Raw genomic sequence first — 23,169 nt, forward strand, 5'->3', positions numbered from 1 at the left:
CTGGGGTTGACACTTACAAAGCCGGGGTTCTGCTAGCTGGGAAGGAGGGAAAGGATACTCAGCAAGCAACTAATAATGTCTGCAGCCACAGCTCATTAAAGGAAACAGCAGAACACGCAGCAGAGAAGTCGGAATCCTCACCCTGTGATAGTGGGAATATAAAATGATTCAGCCACTTTGGAAAATAGGCTGGCAGTTCCTCAAAAAAGTCAACACAGAGTGGCCAGATAGTACAGAAATTCCACTCCTAGGTATGTACCTATGAGTAATGCAAACATGTACACAAAAAAAACTCACACACAGAGGTTCATAGCTGCTTTATTCATAATAGAAGAAAACAGAGACAACCCAAATGTCCATCAACTGGAAATCAAATGGATAAACAAATGTGTTAAAGCCACACACAATGAAATATTATGCAGCCAGAAAGAAGGATGAAGTATCGTTGTATGTTGCAACAAGGCTGAATCTTGAAGACTCTGTGAATATACTAAAAACCATTGAATTGCACACTTTAAATGTGTGGATGATACGGCATGTGAAATATGTCTCAATAAAGCTGCTATATACATGTATGTGAACAAGCACGTGCACACACACACATGAAAAGAGAAAGGAAAGCATCCTCAATTCCACCCACTCAGAGCTGCTGTTACCATCCTAGGATCAGGATATACTTTAAGTTTCTTTTCAATTCACATGGATATTTCACCGACATATCCTCTGAAGGTAACCCACTAGAGAGCTTCATTCAAGACAAATTAGCAAAAGCTATAAAGCCATTGTGTCCAATTTATCAGCAGAATCTACCCTGATACTCTTACCATCAGGCTGAGCGAGACAATCAGCTATTTACTTTGCCCTGATTTGTCACTCAGTTTACTCATCCTGAGGTTCCCCCAATAGGCAGGTCAATTCTCCTGCCCCATTTTGTAGCCAAGGCAACTGAGTAGAAGGTTTATTCACACCCATTCGGATCTCTTCCCAGCTCCTAAGCTGGGGGCTTGCAGCCTTCAAGGGTGAAGACACTGGCGGCTGCCAAGAGAGCCCACTGGGGCCTGTACAGAGTGAGCACACCTATCCGATTTAGCCCAGAAACATCCATCCAACTTGAAGCCAGACGGAGAGACATGAAGCACTCAGGAAGACCTGGTAGGTCTCTTTGAAGGGTCCATGATACTGACTTCCATGGAAACAAAGGCCGGGTGGGGGTGGCCGGCCTGTTTGCGCTCACAGCACAGCACTTAGTGCAGCCAAGCTGAGCCGCACTGTTCAAACAGTCTTCCCCAGCCTCCAGACACCTGTGCCGAGGAGGAGGGCAGGGCACGGCAGGCAGGGCACAGGTCCCCGGGTGCTTTCTCCTCACCTGTTTCCCGCCTCTTCCCCTTAGCCAGCCCCACGGCCCTGGCAGGGTCCTGGCCACACCATGCCCGGTGCTGGGCTCTGCAGCTGCTGGGGTGGCCGGGTGCTGCCCCTGCTGTTGGCCTATGTCTGCTATCTGCTGCTTGGTGCCACCATCTTCCAGCTGCTGGAGAAGCAGGCGGAAGCTCAGTCCAGGAACGAGTTTCAGCTGGAGAAGCTGCGCTTCCTGGAGAACTACACCTGCCTGGACCAGTGGGCCCTGGAGCAGTTTGTGCAGGTGAAGGGGAGCGATGTGGGATTGGGATGGAGAGGCCTGAGAAGGCTGGTGGAATGGGGGTTCCTGTGGCAGATCCAGAGTCCTCACCCAGGGGCGGATGCCCCGTTTGGAAACAGCATGTGGTGGGAACAGAGAGCCTGATGAGATCTAGTCCTGGATTCTGGCCCCAGGTCTACCTTGAACAGGTCACTTAACCTCTCTAGACCCAAATGCCCTCATCTATAAGGCAAAGAGAATTACCATATCTAAACTGCAGACATTTGACAGCAGATTAAAAGCCCTCTCTAAGCTGTCACTTGCCGGATGAATGGGAACCAGATGTCAGTTTTATCAACGCTGTGCAAATTTCCTTCTCCCACACTCTCACACTTCCCCTTCCCCAACTCCAGGACTGCAGCTCCTTCTGCTCTCTCCCCAGCTGCAGGTGGGAGACACAGATAAACGCCAGGAGCAGCCACCAAGCTGGCCTTTCCTGGCCTGTTTGTACCTGGAGCTGGGTTTGGGGGGCAATGGCCAAGGTGACTGAGATTGCCAACATGGCACCCAAAGAGGGCCCTCTCTTGGTAACAGAGTGGGTCACCCTCTGCCTGGGTCCTCTCTGCTTCTCTCTTTCCCAGAAATAAGGCAAAACCAGGTGTTGTGGGGGGGAGGTGAATGCATCTGAAACAGGCGCTGGAGCTACAGCCCCTGCAAAGGAATAGATCAAATGCAGAATCACTTTATCAATTATCTATTATCTATTGATAATTGGTATTTACTGAGCATTTACAATGTGCCTAAACCAGTGGGGAGCAGGGTCATCATGGCCAGCTTCATCCAATCATGATTCACTCACCTAACACTGAGCGTGTTACCGGTGTCTTCTCATAATTACCTATTACAATCCCTATCTCCCAGGAACTGAGGCAGAATACATTGGCCAAGGCTACACAGCCACTGGTAGAGACAGCACTCACTCCCAGGCCTCTGGCGCTGGAGCCCTGGGTCTTCACCACACGAATTAGCACAAGTGCTGGGGCCAGGATGCAGCCTAGAGCAGTAGTTCTCAAAGTGTAGCCCCAGGATCAGAATCAGCATCACCTGAGAGCCTGTTAGAAACGCAGGTATCAGGCCCCACGCCACACCTGCTGACTCAGGAACTCCAGGATGGGTCCCACAGGCTGGGTGTCAACAAGCCCTCCAGGCGATGTTGGGGCCCCTCGGGACGGAGAACAGCCAGCCTAGAAGATGATGCAAGGGCTGGGTGGTCACAGAGAACTTTCTGGAGCTGTGAGAGACCAGGAAATGAGGTCTCCAGCTTCAGGTTTTCCTCTCTTCTCCCTGATGGATAGGGTTAGTCAAAGTTAGGGGTCCATAGTACCTCTTCGGGGTTGAGAACAGTTTAGGAGTCCCCAAAACCCTGGGAATGAGGCAGAGGCCCTGGAGAAGCTGAAACGTCCTCCTCCCTCTGCTCTGCATTGGAGGTGAAAGCCAAGCTGAAGGGCATGGGAAGGGTTGGTAGCTGTGACCTGGACTTGCTCTGTAAACCAAGAAGAAGGGAGGCTATCTGCTTGGTTGCAGCCCTGAGGGGGTTGCCACTGAGTAACCCCAGGGACCTCCCCAGGGAAGACAGACATCCCTTTCCCTGAGAGTCCTCAGCCTCGGGAGAGACCCTTCCTTGCCAGGGGCAGTTCAGCCGGGCAGCAGCAGGATGCTGGGGTGAGATTCTGGAAGAACACACATTCCTGTTGAACTCCCTCACACACAGGGCGTAACTAGTATTAGAAGCAGTATTAAAAATTGCCTCCATGGGAAAACACTGCTTGCCCAAGTTCACAGAACTGGGAAGGCGGGACCCGCTGCTGCCTGCATCCACGCACGGGCACTCGGCAGCCTCAGCCAGATGAGGGGCTGCAGGCCTGGCGGGGTGGGTAGGGGGTGGGAGATGGTCCAGGACTAGAGTACTTGCCCCCAAAAGTGAGGGTCTCCAGAGAGAGAGCCTGTTCAGGAACGTTGGGCCCTGGCCACTTTGTGGGTGTGGGAAAGAGAGGGAGGCCAAAGTCCACATCTTAAGAGGCCGTTCCCATCAAAGTGAGGAGAAGCAGACAGCCTGTGACCGCGGATGCCCTGACTGGCTTGGTCCACCAGGGTCATCCCAGCCCTGATCCCAGCACCCCCACACAGCCAGCGGGAGCCTGTTCCCATAGGAGTGGGAAGCCAGAGCTGTTGTGTCCCTGGCTTCCTCCTGCCTTTGGGGCTCTAACAGGTGGCAAGGCTGTGCTGCTGCCCTGGGACAGGATTGGTGGGAGGTGAGGAGAGAGCCCTACCCATTTGCCAAGGGGGCTGGGTCCAGGGACTAGAGGTTGTTGGGGGTGGGGCAGTCGAGGGGGAGGTGTAGGCTTGAGCCTGCAAAGGTTTGGGTTCTGTAAAAACACATGTAACACACATACACTAAACATGCACACACGTACAACACACACACACACACAAACATGCACACACGTGCAACACACATACCCATAAACATGCACACACGTGCAACACACATACACATAAACATGCACACACGTGCAACACACATATACACATAGACATGTACGCATGTGCAACACACAGTTGCCAAGCACAACACATGCATACAACACATCACACATAAACACCAACCACCACACACACACACACACACACACCACATGCATACAACACATCACATATAAACACCAACCACCCCACACACACACACACACACACACACACACACACACTCACACACACCACTTTTGTCCTGGCCTCTGTTGGAATTTCTCCCACAGGCAAGGGCTGGGGCTCACTGGAAAGCAGCAAAGAGCAAGGGGGCCCACTCACCTGGACACTTAGGGAACACAGGGTTCTCTGTCCCACCGTTAGCTTCATGGCAGGCAGCCCACGGCTTCCCTGTGGTCCTGAAACTCTATGTTCCCCAGCAATGCCTTCCAGACACATCCAGCCTGAAATCCTCCCATTGTTCTAACAACCGATATTCATGCCATCCTTTTGGCCACCAGCAGCATCTCCCACGGGACCCCCTCCCTGAGCCTCCTCTACCTTACCCCTCAGGCCCATCTCCCGCCCCAGCCCGTGCTTGCAGCCCACACCTCAGTCTGCCCTGGCCAGTGGAACACACATTGGAGGTGGAGTCCAGTGACCTTGCACAGGCCCCTTAGCCACTCTGAGCCTTCCTTTTCCATGAAATGAGAACAATACTATCTAAGAGTATCATTAGATGAGATGACACAAAAGCACCCGGCCAAGAGCGTGGCACCAACTGGTGCCCCGTAACCATCAGCTCCTTCTTCCCCCCCTCCCCACCCCATGTCACCTCCCCACAGGTCATCATGGAAGCCTGGGTGAAAGGTGTGAACCCCAAAGGCAACTCCACCAACCCCAGCAACTGGGACTTTGGCAGCAGTTTCTTCTTTGCAGGCACAGTGGTCACCACCATAGGTAAAGGGCTGGGGTAGAGAAGAGCTTCCCTAAGCCCCTGTCTTAGTTTGGGATCCCTAAATGCAGATGCTGAGACAAGGATATGGTTTGTCTAGGAGATGATTCAGGAAGCCCAGGGAGGGAGTGGGTAAGTGAAACAGTAGGGAGAGGAAGGCAACGAAATTTGCATTAATGAGCAGATTACTGGCTTAGGTGACTGGGCTCACTTCTGCTTGGGACCTTCTGAGATGCTAGATAGAGCCCATCCTCAGAACAGTCCCAACGAGGGACAAGAATGAGAGGCCGTTTAGCTACCAACCCCTGCCCTCAGAGGTTGAGATCTGGTCCGGACTGTATTCGTTCCCCAGTATTTTGAACCTTCCCATAGACCATGCACACTCCTTCGACCACAAGAATCTCTCAGGTAGAGAGATGTGCAGGAGCTGGGAACTGGGGGTGATTTGTTTACAGCCACTGTCCACCAAAGCTGCAGGTAGTATCCTGTGTGTTCCAAGGGAACAGGGCAATGAGAGCAGCTGCTATACCCCCTCGGCCAGAAAACTCACTCCATCCCATCCCAAGGAAACTGTCAGACCCAGGTCTGCCCCCATCCATTCATTGAAGTGCAATTCCACATACTTTCCTTGAAGTCAGGTGACATTCCAGGCAGAGTGACGGAGTTGGGGGTGGGAAATACAAATTTGGATCAGATCCAGGCTCAGCCCTCAAGGAACTTCCAGTCCAACAAAGAGGAACACACTAAGTACACACACAAACCAATAATAGAAGACAATGTCAATAATTACATAGCAATGACATTAAACACTGTGGGGAACCACACCCAGTAGGGAGAAGGAGAGTGGCAGAAAGGAGGGCTTCATGGAGGCAGTCATTTGAGATGGGCCTTCAAAAAGGAGCAGGAGTCCTATAAATAAAAATATTCCAGCAGAGTTCATGGGAACAGGGGAGCTTCTCCTTCTCACCCCAAGAGGTGGTGGCGGACAAACATTGGCCAGAGTCTGGGGAGGAGGACCAGAGGGCGCTCGGGAGTCTCCCTTTCTCCATATTTGCACACGCTCCCTCCCCTTGCAGGATATGGGAACCTGGCACCCAGCACAGAGGCAGGTCAGGTCTTCTGTGTCTTCTATGCCCTCCTGGGCATCCCGCTCAATGTGATCTTCCTCAACCACCTGGGCACAGGGCTGCGTGCCCACCTGGCCACCATTGAGAGATGGGAGGACCAGCCCAGGCGCTCCCAGGTATGCCCCCTAATTCCCTTATGGGCCTGCTATGACAGAGCTGTTGCAAGTGGAGTCCTCCAGAAGCCAATGCTGAGATGGAGTTTGGCATGCATGGTGTTAGGGGTAGATGCCTGTGAAAAAGGAAGGGTGAAGGCCAGGTTGGGCAGAGCGGTGAGTTGGATTTCTGTGCATGCTCTACAAAGGCTTGGCCTCAGGGAGCTCTGCAGCATGTGCGAGCTGTCAGAGTTGTCCCACAGTGGGCCAAACCAGCCAGGCTTTCATACCTGCCTCAATCAGGCACTGGGTGTGGCCTTCCTAGGAAGGGTGTGCCCCTGGACCAGGAGGTTCTCTGCAGCTGAGCACCCTGGAGGAGCTGGCAGCTGGCCCACAGCCCTCCTTTGAGTGGGGGATCTCAGCAGCACATCTCCAAGGACATCACAGAACTCTGACATCCTTTTGTGCAGTAGCAAACAAGGTCTGCAGGCCGCCCAGTGGGCCCCCAGTGCCCACCCTTGGCCAGCTGCTTGCAAGGGCAGAGGCATGCAGACTGTTCAATGATACTTTTCTGACCCAGATCTGAGTCCCCAGGGAGCCTGTTCATGTGTGATCCCGAAGCCCAAAGGGTCTCCAAGTTGCTCCTTGACCCACTAATGCAATCCCTCTGCCCAAATCTTTCCCTGGATGGGACTAGGTCATGCACACATAGATACAACCCCCACCTCAAGAGTCTGCAGCGCAGGGAAGGGGCCTAGCTATGGCCCAGTCCCATTCCCATGTTTACCCCAGACTCCCCACAACCTCATACGATCCTGGAGCCTTTCAAGTGGACTCAGGGGCCGACTCCCTCCCTCCCAGCTACTGCGAGTCCTGGGCCTGGCTCTGTTCCTGACCCTGGGGACGCTGGTCATTCTCATCTTCCCCCCCATGGTCTTCAGCCGTGTGGAGGGCTGGAGCTTCAGCGAGGGCTTCTACTTTGCTTTCATCACTCTCAGCACCATCGGCTTCGGGGACTATGTTGTTGGTGAGAACAAGACAGTCACATATATCGGGGGGCAGGGGCACGGGATTTGGGGGATGGAGAGATGTCAGCTGAGGACAACTATTGAGGATAAGATAGCTCCTCGTCATTCAAAGAAGCCAAACCAGTGATTTCTGGGACTACTGTGGATTCTAAGCAACATCCTCAGAAGTCTCTGGTCTAGGACCCACACCACCCCCGAGACCTACCTCCACTGATTATCCTTGTTATGAGGAAGAGGGAGAGGGCATTCTGGTTGGTGAGGGTCCCTATGGAAACTGGAGGTGGCTGTGTCCTGAGACCCCTGGCATTGATGCCATTCTGTTCCCTGACAGGCACAGACCCCAGCAAGAATTATATCTCAGTGTACCGGAGCCTGGCAGCCATCTGGATTCTCCTGGGCCTGGCGTGGCTGGCGCTGATCCTCCCACTAGTTCCCCTGCTTCTGCGCAGGTGCTGCCAGCTCTGGCTGCTCAGTAGGGGCCTCGGCGTCAAGGACGGGGCAGCCCCTGACCCCAGTGGACTCCCCAGACCTCAGAAGATCCCTATTTCTTCATGAGGCTCCCAGGTGGCCCCAGAAACCCCTTACATCCTCCCCAGTCCCACCTTACCTGCTCTCTGGATTTCCAGGTCTGTCTCCTCCTCTTCTAACCCCCTCACTTCTCAGCCAGGACTGGTTACAGGAGCTCTCCCAAGAGATAACGGAAAAGGTATGCCCAAGAAAAGAACAGAGAGGAGATGTGAGATAGGATTAAAAACATGTGCGGATAGGGAGGTGTACCCTTGTCCCAGAGCCCCTGCCACAGCCTTCCACGAAAAGGTAGCTTGGAAGAGTGGCCAGATCTCCACTGCCCTCCCCTTCCAGGAGACCTTACACAAACAAAAGATGACTTCACTTTTGCCTCATTTGATACCTGTACAGTGCATTTGCCAAGTCCCTACTATGTGCCAGGTGCTGTGCCAGGGTCTGGGGATACAGCAGTGGAAGTGCCTGCCCTTGATGTGCCTTTAGGTGCTAGACAAGCAAAGAGGTGGCCCCAACACAGTACCCAAAATGCTATGATGGGAGCAGCCCCACAGTTGATGAGAGCACTTGGAATCGGCTGGCACTCAAAGTTCTCCAGCTTTCCTTGCCTAGAGGTCCAGGGCTGTCCTTGAACAAGGCTTAGGACCTCTTGGGTGTCCCACCCACTTTCCCAGATATGGCCTCCCCTGACCCTCACAGGCCACCCGCTTAACTTCATCCCTCCCTCTGGACTCCTGCCTTCTCAAGGACCTTTGCCAACAACCCCTGGGAAGCCAGAGAGCCAGCAGAGACCAGGATCCTTCCAGAAAGTGAGCTCAGTGAACATCTGGCCTCTCTCAGGAATGCATCCTCCAGGTCTGGTCTTTCCCCTGCCAGATTGCAACGTCCCTGACCAAAAGGAGAGATTTGACCAATCCATCCCGAGGCCTGGAAACTTAGGCCTCTGCCTTTCCCACCACCCAACAGTAAGTGGGCTCCTACATGGCTGGGTTCCTCTGCACAGGACTGAGACAAGGCTGTGGAGGCAAGGCTGTGGAGCCAAGGAGGCTCCAGGCAGGAGACCCAGGGGAGGATCTACAGCAGCAAGAGGAGTCCAAGTCACACCCCAGGACTTCGCCACATCCAAGAGAGGACTGGGAAGCTGAGGACGCATGGACTCTTCACACAGCCTGGACCTTCCTCCACTCTGGGTAGAGGGGTTTTGGGGGCCTTCTCAGAAGCAAGGAGTGGACAAGCCTCTTGGTCAAGGCTCCTCTTGCCTCCCAAGCTCATGGACAAGTGGCAATCAGCTGGGGCCCCTCTTTTTGGGTGCAAAGGAAAGTACAGAGGTGTGGGAGACCCAAGGAGGTCTTGAGATTGGCAGACAGCAAGTCCTTGGAGATAGCACCCAGTCCCAGAACTTAGGCAGGGGCCCCAAGACAATAAAGTTGGTCTCTACTATCTCTTCCTCTGAGTGCAGTTTCCAGGAGTCCCTCCCCCGGTTCATTTCAGGAAATGTTAGGGGCTCCAGGCTACTTCCGTCAACGCCTGCGGTCACCCAGCAGCTTTCTCCTTCTTCCTGGCCTAAACCTAGTAGGTGGGCACTGCGCACACATTTGAGGCGGGGCCAGATGTCCACAGTTCAGAGCCTCTTTTTGTCCCTGGGATTGGATCCCAAGGCTGGGTGGGGCCAGGCTGTCCCATTCCCCAGCACTCCTCCTCCCCAGGCACCCGCAGGCGTTTGCGAGAGGAGATACGAGCTGGGCTCCTGGCCCTTTCCTTCCCCGGGTCCTTGTCCACCGCTCCAGGCTCCAGCTCCCCGCCTCTCCCACTATGTACCGACAGCGAGCCCGGACGGCTCCCAAGGGCAGGGCCCAGGGCTGCGGCTGCGTGATGTCCAGCACCGTGCTCCTGCTGCTCGCCTACCTGGCTTACCTGGCGCTGGGTACCAGCGTGTTCTGGACGCTGGAGGGCCGCGCGGCGCAGGACTCCAGCCGCAGTTTCCAGCGCGACAAGTGGGCTCTGTTGGAGAACTTCACGTGTCTGGACCGCCCAGCGCTGGACTCGCTGATCCGGGTCAGGGACAAGCAGGGTCGGCCCGGGCGCGGAGGGATGGGGTAGGGGGCCGCAGGGTGCACAGGCCGAGGGCGCGGGGGCCTGCTCAGGCTCTGGTCAGGGAAACGTCGGGAACCTAGACGCGAGCACAACGGGGATGGGCGTTTCTGCGCTGGGACCAGAGGGTTGGGGGACCTCGGAGGAAAAGAGCCCCCCTCTAGCGAGAGGACTGCGAAAAGCCGGGCTGAGTCCTCCTTGGGGGTGAGAAGGAGTGTTGGCCCTGCTGGGAGGCAGATCCAAATTTAGGGGCGAGGACGAGGAAGGCAGGGAGCGCGCGCCCCCAGCCCCGCCCGGCCTGTCCCGGGAAAGGTCGCCTTGGGCTTGCTGGGCGAAGGACTAAAGGCCACACCTGGCCGCTTCCAGAGGGAGAACCTAGGCGCACATTTGCTAATTGGGGGCTGGTACGGCAGGGGCGGTGAGTCTAAGGATGCGCAGGATCTCGGCCGCGGCCTCAGGACCCTGGGGGACGGCGCGCTTCTCCGGGATGGTGGGTGGAATGGGCCCGAGGCGTGCTGGCCGGGGCCACCAGCAACTCAGAGAGGGGGCTTGAGGTTCGAGACGAGGGCGGACGCAGGGCGGCTCGCTGGCTGAACCCGCCTGACTCCGAGGGCTTGGCGCGCCGCCGCCGCCGCCACCGCGCGGTTGCCCGCAAGGGCTGAAGGCGGGGTTTGGAGGAGGATGCAGAGGTGACTGAGCAGAGGCTCCTCGAGGGTGGGACTCAGCGAGGCGGAGGAGGCTGGGGAGGGTTCTAGGGGTGGCGCATCTTCCGACTGCAGCGACGCCAGGCTGGCAGCTGCTCAATTCGGCGGAGGCATTGATGTCTCGGGCCCTGGCTTGGTTTTCCACCCCGTCCAAGAGCCCAGAGTCCAGACACCTGCGCGCCAGCCCAGAATCCCCGCCTTGCAGTCCCGGTGGCTCCTCCACCCAGTCTCCAGCCCAAAGCCATTCCCGGAAGGTGGCAGGGAACCGTGCCAGGGTGGGAAAGGACCCAGCATGGAGCGGAAGTGGTGTTCTGAACCCTCGGACTAGGCGGATTCGGTGAGGTCGGGAGCTAGGCAGGGCCAGGCCTATCTCTGCTAAGGACCTAAAGTGCTTCCTCCAGCTCCCCACCTGCAGACTTCTGCAAATACAGCCCAACTGCTGGGCCCTGGTGCCGAAGCTGCCTGCCATTGCCCTTGCAAAGGTGGTGAACTTCAGTTACAAGCAGCCTGGGCCCAGGGAGATGACTGACGGTGATGGTAATAACAGTAAATGCCTCTGTGGCGCTTACTGTGTGCCAGGCACTGTTCCTAGTGCTTTACCTGTATTCACGCGTTTCATTCTCACCACTCTCACAGGTGGGTACCGTTTTTATCATCCTGTTTCAGAGGTGAAGAAACTGAGGCTCAGAGAGGTTCAATACAAATGCATGGCTACATAGCCAAGCTGGAGCTATTTACCACCACGAGTACTGCTTCAGTGGGGACCTGTGAATGTGGGTGCTTCCCAGCCAGGCTGTAATCTCTTTGGGCTTTTCCTCCAACTCCCTCCATCCCTGTCTCACCCCCTTCCTCAGCCCTCCTGTGACTTCAGCCATCTCCAGGAATAAGGATGTGGTATCCAGCCCAGATATTCTTTCTGAGCACTAGATATGTACATGCAACTTATCAGATTCCTCAAGGCCAAGAGCAAGTGGTCCTCCTCCTCCCAGCCCTGCTCCTCCACCTGTCCTAAATCTCGATTGTCTGCCCCATGTCCACACGCCCTCACAATCCTCTGCAACATCTCCTTTACTGCCCATACTAAATAGGCCCAGAGGCCTGAGCTTCTGAATATCTCCTCTCTGTTCTTCCTAGACCACTCCATGCCAGGAGGCAGGCCAGGGCCTATCACTCACCTCTGCAGGAGTCTCTCCCCTCTGGTCAACCCCTTCTGTACTGCCAGCTGTCACAGAGCACACAGACCAGATCCTACCTCCCCTTTGTTCAGTGACCTTGGATGAGACCTGCCACTTCATGCCTGGCATGGCAGAGCCAAGCACAGCTTGGCCTCAATCACTTCTCACCAGTCTCCCTAATCTACGTCAGGCAGTCTCACCTCCCAGCCTCTGCACTGCTGTCCCATCTACCTAAATGTCCTTCCACCAGAAGCAGTTCTACCTGACCCTAAAGAAAGGCCCAGCTAAAACACCACCTTCTCTGTGAGTCCTCTGCTCCTACCCAAATGAGAACAAACACCCTTCTTCCCCAGAGTCCTACAACATTATATGCCTAGTAATGATGATGGTAGCAACTGCTATCACCATGTGCCAGGTACTGTTCTAAGTCTACACATAATACCTTAGTTAACCCTCGCAAGTCTATAAAGTAGGTACTGTTTGTATTACCATTCTACAGGTAAGGAAATTGAGACACAGAGAGAAGTTGAGCAATGTGCCCAGGATTGTGCAGCTGCACTGCCTCCTTTATGCCCAAAGTGGCATTGACTCCATCATATTAGAGTTAATTAGGTTTACCTGAGGGCTGCGGTCATGTCTCTTGTGGTCATGTCCCCTAAAGCACCATGAATCATGCCTGACCTAGTGTTTGTTGCAGAAATGGGAGTAAGCAGGGGAGAAAATGAGTGGTTGGTTTCCTGGGACTCCATCCTGACCTAGGCCCTGGGCAAAGCGTGGGAAAGAAGCTGTCCCCATGGTAGCTGATGGTACCTGGCAAGCCCTTAGTTAGAGGAGTAGAGTCTCCTTACCCTGGTGGGCTGGGATTGAAGAGTAATTGTGAGGGCTGTGTGTGTGTGTGTGTGTGTGTGTGTGTGTGTGTGTGTTATGGGGTGTAGGAAATCCATCACCCCACAGAGCCTGGTGATCACTGCAGCCTCTTCCCCAGGACATCATCCAAGCATACAAAAATGGTGCCAGCCTCCTCAGCAACACCACCAGCATGGGGCGCTGGGAGTTCGTGGGTTCCTTCTTCTTTTCTGTGTCTACCGTTACCACCATTGGTAAGGGCGGGATGGGGTTGGGGGAATGGGGTGGGGAAGGAGGCAGCTCTCTGAGAGGCAGCAGGCTGGTTGCCTTTTGGAGGGGTTACCTAGAGCCTCATGACTCCAAGTGCAGTCCAGCTCTGTGGCATGTACATCACCTGGGAGCAGGCTGGGGCTTCACTGCAGACCTGCTGACTCAGCCTCTGCATCTCATCCAGGTCCCCAGGGGATTCATATGCACTGCTGGAGTTCGACAAACACTGCTCTAGGGGATTTCTGCCCCACATGGCCTTTCAGGAAATAGAGGTCTCCCAGTACAGTGAGAAACATGTCTCTGGGCACTGCAAGGGTCCCAGCCTCCTCAGCGGAGCCCACCCAACATTGAGCCCTGGGGGTCGTGGTCAGGAGAAGTGGCGGGGCCGGGGGGATATTAGGAAGGAAGAAGGAGTAGAAATCCAAAGAAAGGGCAGGGTGCTGTGGCTCAAGCCTGTAATCCCAGCACTTTTGGAGGCTGAGGTGGGCGGATCACCTGAGGTTGGGGGTTCGAGACCAGCTTGACCAACACGGAGAAACCCTGTCTCTACTAAAAATACAAAATTAGCCAGGTGTGGTGGCGCATGCCTGTGATCCCACTAGTCGGGAGGCTGAGGCAGGAGAATCGCTTGAACCTGGGAGGCGGAGACTGTGGTGAACCAAGACCACACCATTGCACTCTAGCCTGGGCAACAAGAGTGAAACTCCTTCTCAAAAAAAAAAAGAAAAAGAAATCCAGTGAAAGAGCTTTAGATCTCCCTGTTTCTCGGCCCTGGGGGAGATGGCCATTCTCTCTATCTCCCTGTCTCCAGACCCCATTCCCACAGGCCTCTCTTCAGCTTGCACTCCCATCGTCATGCTCCCCACACACAGGGACACCTGGGCTAACCCTGCCCTGCAGAAGAGCTGAGGTAGAGTTTGTTTGAAGAGGGTGCGGAGGGGCTGTTGTGCAGAGAAGGAGAAGAGCAGGCTAGATCCCTGAAGCTCTGAAACCCGGGAAATTATGCACGTTGGGCCACCCAGATCCTTCTGCCCTAGCCCCTGCATGACACAGAACATGCCACCAGGTGGCAGGCTGATATCACCCGTGACTTGGGCTATGGCCTCCCAGCTCCCGGCCAGCCAGGATCCTCTCTCCAGGACACCAGTATCCCAGCCTCCCTGCAGGGTGGGGTAAGGCAAGAACATCCAGAGGATTCTCCATCTAGTTTTAAATTGTCCAGTACTTCTTGGAGGCAGACCTCAGGGCTACACGGAAGCTTGGGCAATCCCTGAGACAGGCATGCTTGGGAGGCACCTCAGATTCCATGGGCCTTGAGCCCCTGAAGGACTGGCAGGATGGGCTGATTCATCGTTTACATCCCCAGGGTCTATTACAAGGGTCTATTCCAAGGCCCGGCATACAGCAGGTGCTCAATAAATACTGCCATGTTAAGGAGTCCCATTAAATATGCTTTCACCCAGCGTGTACTGAGTTCCAGGGTGGCAGACCTTAAAGCACAGTCACCATTGGCCAGGCTTCCCAGATCTGAGGGTCCTTTAGTCTGCAAACCCCACATTCCCACCCTCTTCCCCAGGCCTGTGGCTTTGGCCCACCAAATTCAGGGTTTTGCCTCCTCTCTTCCCAGCTCTACCACTCCTAGCCTGGATTATGCCTCTGTCCTTTCCTACCACTCAGTTTCAGCCAGCTGTGAGAGTGACGAGGGCAGAGAGAGGAGGGCCCTTTCCCATTCCTGCCACACAGTACACTGAGGAAACACCTGAGGTCTTTTGTACTAGGCACTGTGCTGGGCACTTTGCCGTTTAAGATTTTAATTTGTCATATGGCAACTCCCCAGGATAGGTCTTACTATTTTCTTACTTTATTTATTTTACGTTATTTTTTTTGTAGCAGAGTCTCTCTCTGTCTCCCAGGCTGGAGTACAGTGGCATAATCTCAGCTCACTGCAACCTCCACCTCCCAGGTTTAAGAGATTCTCCTGCCTCAGACTCCCCAGTGGCTGGGATTACAGGCGCCCACCACCACGCCCAGCTAATTTTTGTACTTTTAGTAGAGACAGGATTTTATTATGTTGGCCAGGCTGGCCTCAAACTCCTGACCTCAAGTAATTCACCCGCCTCAGCCTTCCAAAGTGTTGGGATTACAGGCGTGAGCCACCGGGCCCAGCCTATTTTCTTGTCACAGATAGGGACACCGTGGCACAGAGATGTTGCACAATCTCCCCCAGGTCACACGGCTAGTGAGCAGCAGAGTTGTCTAGCCATTGCGAAGTGAACAGGAGGGGAGGAGCGAGAGTTCTGTTCTGTGACTCGGACCTCACGTGCATTCACATACAGATGGGGGAATTCAGAGAGAGAGGGAAAGGCAGGTGGGAGATGAGGTTCATCTGGAATGCCACAAGGGAAGAGGAGGTATTCTGAGAGGCACAGCAGAGGGCAGCCTCCTCAGCAACCCCATTACCCTGGGGCCAGCACCCTTTAAGGGCGGTACTTTCCAAGCCCTAACACAAATGCTTCCAGGCAAGTAGGACAGGCCTGAGCCCAGAAGTCACTCATCTATGAACTCCATTCCTGGCTTGCTCATGGGTTCTCTCATTTATTCATCCATTTGTTCAACAAATAAATTGAAGGCCAGGCACGGTGGCTCATGCCTGTAATTCCAGCACTTTGGCAGGCCGAGGCAGGTGGATCACATGAGGCCAGGAGTTCGAGACCAGCCGGGACAACACGGTGAAACCCTGTCTCTACTAAAAATACAAAAATTAGCCAGAAGCAGTAGCGGGTGCCTGTAGTCCCAGCTACTTGTGAGGCTGAGGCATGAGAATCGCTTGAGCCCAGGAGGCGGAGGTTGCAGTGAGCTAAGATCATGCCACTGCACTCCAGCCTGGGCAATAGAGCAAGACTCTGTCTCAAAAAAAATAACTAAGTAAATAAATATAAATAGATAAGTAAATTGAGTACCTAGTATGGGCCAGACACTGCTGCTGAGGATGCAATGGTAACCAAAATTAGCAAGTCCTTGCCCCTGGGGAGTTGACATTCTAGTGTGAGGAGACATACAATAAACACATGCATGGACAATAATCAGGTAATGGGGTGTGCTTAGAGAAAAGTAAAGCTAGTTAAAGCGGTCTCATAATGATGGGGGCACCTATTGTAGGTGGGGTGGCCATTCAAGGACTCGCTGATACTGTAACATTGAAGCAGAGACATGAGTCAAATGATGGAGCAAATCGCAGCTATCTGAGGACAGAACCCTCTGCCAGCGAGTGCAAAGGCCCTGAGGTGGGAGTGTGACTTGTGTGTTTGGAGGGCAATAAGGAGGTCCAGGTAGGTGGAGAGGGTTGGAAACAGGAGCGGCATTTGGAGAGAGTACAGATGAGCCCAATCATAGATGGATTTGTAGGGTCCTTGCAGGATGCCCAGAGATCCCAGCAAGGTAAAAGGTGGCAGCCAGGAGACATGCTGAAGTGAGAGGTGGCTTGGATGGGGCCATGGCTACCCAGTGTTCAATGGGCAGGTTCATTGACATCCGCTGTCATTAGATGATGACCTAATCAGGTTTGCATTTTAGTAAGATGAGACAGTGGTGGTGATCAAGAAGGGTGGAAGCAGGGCTGGAGGAGCAAAGAATGTCCAAGGGGATAGAGTCTTTTTTAAACATCTCTTTTTTCCCTAGCTTCCCCCTTCCCTATCTTCATGATCAGAGACCCCCAACTTCTACCTCCCCTAGGCAGCTGATGACTCACCATCTGTCCTTCCGTCCCACTGAGACTTATGAGGGAGCCCATTGTGCTAGTTTGGGTCCTCCAGGAATCAGATATCAAGACAGAATTAGATGCACAAGAGATATATTGAGGGGAGCCTTTGAAGGATAAAAGAGAAGGAGCAGGAATTAACGGCAAAAGCCTCAGACTGCAAGCAGGCCTGATACCTGTGAAAGGAAAGAGGGAAGGAAGGAGACTGGAATGGGAAGAGCTGCTCACTGCAGTGCAGCTGTGAGAAAGTCTGGGACAGGCCATGGGGATCCCCGAGCAAAAGGTTCCTGCAAAAGAAGTGCTGCACTGGACAGGGATGCCCCACTGTGTCCAGGCATGGCTGGGAGTGGCGTGGAGACAACACGGCCTAGCCTGAATGGTGCAGTAGATCCTGGGAGTGCAGCAGCTGGAGGCTCTGCCCCCTCCAGCATCCCTCTGCCCATCCAGAGACAGGACATGAAGAGAGGAAGAGGAGACTCACACTTGATGGATTTCAGCTCATGTGTGCAGCTTAGCCTCCTAGAGCTTCTCCAGACTGTAGAATATGGCACATAATTCTGATTTGGAAGGATGGTTTCGAGGGTGAACTAAGGGAATGAATATACAGGGCACCCTGTGCAGAGCCCAGCATGGAAAAGGAGGGCCTTGGTAAGTGTCAGCTGCTCACATCTGCAGTGGGTTAGAATGAGGGCCCTGGGGGTTGGGCCCAGGAGTGGGGCTGTGGTGGCAAGTGGACAGGGCTGGGCTGGAAAGATCCCCTGAGTGGCCCTCTCGCCTCAGGCTATGGCAACCTGAGCCCCAACACAATGGCCGCCCGCCTCTTCTGCATCTTCTTTGCCCTCGTGGGGATCCCTCTTAACCTCGTGGTGCTCAACCGACTGGGGCATCTCATGCAGCAAGGAGTAGACCGCTGTGCCAGCAGGCTGGGGGTCACCTGGAAGGTGAGGCTGCTGGACAGGGGGATGGGTCACTTCTAGAATGAGGGGCTGCGGTGGGAATTGGGGTCACTAGTGACAAGAGGTGGGAACAGGGTTTACTGGTGGGGATGTGATGAGATCGGGGGTCACTGCCCAGAATAGGATCCTCAGTGAAAAAGGGCGTTAGTGGTAGAGACGGGGTGGGACTGGGCAGACAGGAAGGACATGGGGTACAGGCGCCAGGCAGGGAACCTGGAGAACGCAGACCAAGTGAAGAGCCCTCTCAGCTCCCAAGCACGAGGTGAAGGCCACAGGAGGCCTGGGGACGCTGTTGCACCTACAGGACCCGGGCAAGGCACAGTGGCTGGCAGGCTCTGGCGCCCTCCTCTCGGGCCTCCTGCTCTTCCTGCTGCTGCCGCCGCTGCTCTTCTCCCACATGGAGGGCTGGAGCTACATGGAGGGATTCTACTTCTCCTTCATCACCCTCAGCACTGTGGGCTTCGGCGACTATGTGATTGGTGAGATCCCAGCAGGCATTCGGGTGGTCGGGTTGGGGGAGATTTGGCTGCCTGCACCTCTCACTCATCTGTTCCCGCAGCTGGGGCACCTGCTGTGTGCGTGCCATGTGGGGGTTTTTAGGCTCAAAGTCTGGAGACACTGTCCTACCCACCTTTGTTGTGTGACGGGGCTGAGGTCACTCCTACCCACCTTGACCAGCACTGAGAGGTCCTCGCATGTCCACGAGCCCACCTGTTGTGCTTAGAGCTCTCCACGCGTTGGGAGTCCCCACCTCCCTCCCCAGTCCATTCCGTCCTTGCCCCTTCCCCACTTCGCTCCATTCCGTTCCGCACTTCGGTCTCCCTTCTCCACTTTGCTCTGTTCCCATGGAGCGCCAATCGGTCCCTCTGCTCCTGGGCTGGAGGGCACAGTCCCCGGGGATCTGGCAATAGAGTCAGGGAGACTCCTGGAACCCCGGCCTCCCCAGAGCCCTGTGGGCGAACACTTGGCAGGCAGATTCTGAGTGCCAGCAAGAAAGGGCCTTATGGTCATTGGACCTAGGGCGGGTTTAATCAATGGCACTGCCCCACCTAGACAAGACACAGGCCCCAGAAGCCACCAGCCTTGCAGAAGCAGGCTGAGGCCAATGCCCAGCAGGTGGCAGTAGAGGGACATTCTGTGCAGTGGTGGAGTGGCTGCGCCCCAGCTCTGCCTCATCACTGCCCCTCCCCGTCCCCGAAGGTGCCAGTGGCACCACCACTGCGCCAGCCTGGAGGGGCTTTGTGCCTTCCCTCTGATCCCCGGCTCTGGGGAGGAGGCCTTGCCCTTCTTCACTCGTTCACGACAGAACCAAGCCTGGAAGAATGAAGTTTTACCAATGTCACAATCAGCTCACTCCTCAGGCAACCTAGGCCAACAACTGTCACCCCCACTTTCCCGAGGAGGAAGCTGAAGCTCAGAGAGGCTGAGCCATGTGCCCGAAATTGCACAGCTAGCAAGATGTGAATCCTCATCTATTTGACTCCAAAATTCATACGCTTTCCAGACCACCTAAAATGTCTCCTCTCTGGGCCTCAGTGTTCCTGCCTGTAAAATGAGGTGATCCCTAGAGCCCCTCAGCGCCTTCTAGCCTCTGTTTGCAATGTCCCCAGGAAGAGGGGTCTCATGTTGGGGCCTCACGCTGCCCCCTTCTTGATCTTCCTCAACCTAGGAAGTCTGTTGCTCTGGAAGGAAATTCTTGGGAAGATTTCTTACAACTGGGTCATGTTCCCACCTTTACCCTCAGAGTAGAGAGATGTGTCTGAGGAGAACTGAGCCCAGAGGCTCCAAGAGCCATACCTGCACCCTCGCAGCTCAGAGTATGATTCTTAGATCTGTCATTTCTTCTCTATTTCCACTGCCATTTCCCTGGTTCAGGCAGGATTGTTGCATACAGCTGCACAGGTTGAGCACTGCACAATCCTACGGTTTTGCTACTCACACAGAGCATAGTAAGGACGGCACCCACGCAGTTGTGCAACCTCTCTCCTTGACCCCTGTTGGCCCTTATGACCTTTAAAAATTACAAAGGCTGTGATGTCACCTGCCCAATTCCTCTGAAGATCTTCATTGTTTTCCTATAGTTTTAGGATAAAGTCCAAAATCTATAACCCCCTCTCTCCTACCAATACAACCTGACTGAGGAGACCCGGTCCAAATGGGGCACAGATAGGCAAGACCACTCCTGCCCAGCGGCCACTGTAGTTGGCAGAGCTGCCCCTGTTTCACCACATCTCTGGAGATTTCCTACCTCCTGGGCCCCTCTGCAACCATGGCAGTGCCTCGTAGCAGGTCACCACAATGCAAGCCCCAACTGCTTCCCCTGCAAGGGATCTTCCTTATACAGAAGGAAACACAGAGGCCTGCGGGAGGGAAGGGAGTTGCCTAAGGTCACAGAGCAAGTGAATCAGGGCCAGTCTAGGACAAACTCCCAAGCCTGGGCCTGTCACACCACCTATACTTCGGAGTCTTCCGTGCCTATTCCTCAAATCTCTCAGCTGTCCTTGTCCTCCAGCAACAGGGACAAGCCCTTTCTTGGATGGGGGTACTGAGGTCCACCACTTGGCTACTGGGTGTTCAACATCCCTGCATCAGCAGCCACAACAGGGGCTGTCTTCACAGCCACTCCTCTGCCTGAAGGCTGTGGCCAGAGCCGCCCCCAGGTCCCAGCCGGCTGCTCCTCCCCGGCTCCCAGAGCCCTCATGCCTCCCAATTGCATTTGCAGCTTAGTTGAGCGCCTTGCCAGCTGCCAGGTCTCCTGCCACTTATGATTTCAGCTTACAAAAATGGAATAAAAAGGGAGAAGATCGCCTCCTCCCCTCTGTCGCCAGGAGCAAGCCAAGCTGGCGGGTGGCAGGGCCAGAGGGCCGGCTCACTGCCTGATCTCATTTGGGACCGTCAGCGGAATCATGGCCCCATAACCCAATCAGCCGAATCCAATCCCAGCTGCTGCCAGGCAGCAGAGGTCAGCTCCCAGGCAGCAACCTCACACCCATGTGGGGGGTCCTAGAGAGGGGGCCCAGCCTTGGGGGACCTGGAGAGAGAGGCTGTCTTGGGGCCAGGAAGACAGGATAAGGAGTAGACAGAGGCATGGCACAGGGAACAAAGACAGAAAAGGATGTCAAAGAAATAGAAGCGGACATCTCTACTCTTTGAATGATTCCACTCTGATGAGGGAGACAAAGCAGGCCTCCAGGGAGGGAATTAAGTGATAGAGCAAGTCCTTGGCAAGATTCATCTAAGACGCACAGCAGCTCCCATCAGTCCCTGCCCTTGGCCATTACTTACCCAGCACCAGCTTCTTTGGGGGCATCTGGTGGTGAATGAAATAAGCAACCACCTACAGGCCTTGGGCACCTGTCATGCACCAGGCACCATTCTGAGCCCTTGAGCTGTATCATCCCGTGTGATCCTCCCAACATTCATAGGTGGGGACTCTTACTGTCTGCATTTTATAGATGATGAAGTAACTTTCCCAGCAGGTGCACATGGGCCATATGTTAACAGAGAACCCAACGTGGTCCGTAGGGAGCAATGTCTGAACTGAGGTCTGCAGGATGAGGGAAGGTAACCAGGCCAAGAAAAATGGAAAATTGAAGAGCATTTGGAGCTGGGAGGCCACAAGTACAAAGGCCCAGAGGCAGGAAGAATGACAGATGGAGAAACGGGAAGAAGACCAGAATGGCCAGGCAGTCAGAGGGGAGAGGTGTACTGCAGACACGGGCAGAGGGCCTTGCGGATTTGGACTTCATCCTAAAAGCCAAAGGGACACAGTCATATTCCCCATCTCACAGGTAAAGGAGGTTCAGACAGGTGACTGAAGAACTGAGGCAGAATACATATTCCAGTGGCTCCCTTATTCTCCCCAAATCCCCTGACTCCAGGAAGCTGCCTTTTTTCAGATATGAGAAAACCAAGCAGCCCGGCAGACAATAGGGTGGACATCAGAATCCCCTGGAGTCTTGTTAAAATGCAGATTGATGGGCTTACCCCTAAAGTTTCTGATCCAGTAGGTCTGGGGTAGGGGCCCCATCATTTGCATTTCCAACAAGCTCTCAGGTATGCTGATGCTGCCTCCCGCAAGGACCACACTTTGAGAACTGCTAGGATGGAGCATAAACAGATTCCCTCAGAAAAGCAAAGAGGAAATGTAGCTCCCAAACCCAAGCACCAATCCAGGGAGGCTTTGTGGAATCCTTTGGAGGTGACCATGAATCTAGGAATCTCCATGTTCTGTCCCACTAACCCCTCAAACTTGCTTAGATGAATCAAACCCTGTATCCCTGTGTCTGCTTGGGGAATGTGGTCCTGACTTTCCCAGGCCTCCATCTTCTGACATTGCCTCTTCCCCAGGGATGAACCCCTCCCAGAGATACCCACTGTGGTACAAGAACATGGTGTCCCTGTGGATCCTCTTTGGGATGGCATGGCAAGCCTTGATCATCAAACTCATCCTCTCCCAGCTGGAGATGCCAGGGCGGGTGTGTTCCTGCTACCACCACAGCTCCGAGGAAGACTTCAAGTCCCAAACCTGGAGACAGGGCCCAGAGAGGGAGCCAGTGTCCCCCTCCCCACAGCAAGGATGCTATCCAGAGGGACCTATGGAAATCAAATGGCATCTGGAACCTTCTGTTCAGGTTGCAGGCCGTGGCAAGGACAGCTAGTTACACTCTATTCTTTGTTTGGTATTCCTCCTCAGTAGCAAGACCCCTGATTTTAACCTTGGCATATATCCTCCCAAACTAAAGACTACATTTTCCATCCACCCTTGAGGCTAGGTGCAGCTATGTGATTAAATTCTGCCCAACAGGATATACAGAGACATGTCCTGGGTGACATGGATGTGACTTTCAGGTGGGGGAAGGCATGCCCTTCTTCCCCACTTCCTTACTTTAGCTGGCTGCAATATCGGTATGGTGGCTGGAGCTCTGGCAGCCATCCTGCACCATGAAGTAGAGGCAAAGCTGGAGGTTGGTAGCACAATAAGATAGGAAGAGTTTGGATCTCTGATGACCACAGAGCCATTCCAACAAACCTGGACAGACTATCCCCAGACCTCCTTTATGTGAGAGAGAAATAAACATCTAATTAGAAACACCATTATTTGGGTTTTTCTGTCATTCATAACCAAATCTAATTCTGAGTATACCCAGAGACAAAGGCAGCCTCTGAGACTGCAACCTACACAGAGAGAAGCTACCCTCTCCCCAGGGTGAGTTTGTCCAGGGCTGGTGGCAAGAATGGATTGAAGGCTGGACCGCCAGCTCCCTATACCTTCAGAGAGGCACCAGGTAAATTCAGTAAAGATTTGCTGATAACTCTCAGGGCTAGTATAGCCAGCAGGCAGCTGGTCTCAGTCCAGCTGCTGAATCCTTACTCTGTGGCTCACCCTAGCCCACTGCATTTGAAGGCTCCAACAACGGTTTGCAGAGCCGGGTAGAGTTTGCAAAGGCTACTTCTGTTTGCAGAGCATTACTGAGGGTTGCTACTAAGGCAGCACCGTGGTTC

The 23,169-nt window shown here is 54.3% G+C and overlaps 2 protein-coding genes across 2 annotated transcripts; both read left to right on the forward strand.

Annotated features, from left to right (window-relative positions):
- Positions 1-617: 617 nt before the first annotated feature.
- KCNK16 (potassium two pore domain channel subfamily K member 16) lies at positions 618-9,307 on the forward strand. The gene is made up of 6 exons (XM_017515294.2): positions 618-1,152; positions 1,391-1,639; positions 4,987-5,101; positions 6,173-6,339; positions 7,177-7,342; positions 7,675-9,307. The coding sequence occupies exons 2-6, from the start codon at positions 1,427-1,429 to the stop codon at positions 7,896-7,898; spliced, it is 885 nt and encodes a 294-aa protein (XP_017370783.1). The 5' UTR covers positions 618-1,152; positions 1,391-1,426; the 3' UTR covers positions 7,899-9,307.
- Positions 9,308-9,399: 92 nt separating this feature from the next.
- KCNK17 (potassium two pore domain channel subfamily K member 17) lies at positions 9,400-22,761 on the forward strand. Its single transcript, XM_017515292.2, has 5 exons — positions 9,400-9,920; positions 12,821-12,935; positions 17,489-17,649; positions 17,969-18,143; positions 22,015-22,761. Exons 1-5 carry the CDS (start codon positions 9,678-9,680, stop codon positions 22,323-22,325), a joined length of 1,005 nt encoding a protein of 334 aa, XP_017370781.1. The 5' UTR covers positions 9,400-9,677; the 3' UTR covers positions 22,326-22,761.
- Positions 22,762-23,169: the final 408 nt, after the last annotated feature.

The sequence above is a fragment of the Cebus imitator genome, unplaced genomic scaffold (genome assembly GCF_001604975.1).
Source record: "Cebus imitator isolate Cc_AM_T3 unplaced genomic scaffold, Cebus_imitator-1.0 Scaffold546, whole genome shotgun sequence".
Classification (NCBI taxonomy): Eukaryota; Metazoa; Chordata; class Mammalia; order Primates; family Cebidae; genus Cebus; species Cebus imitator.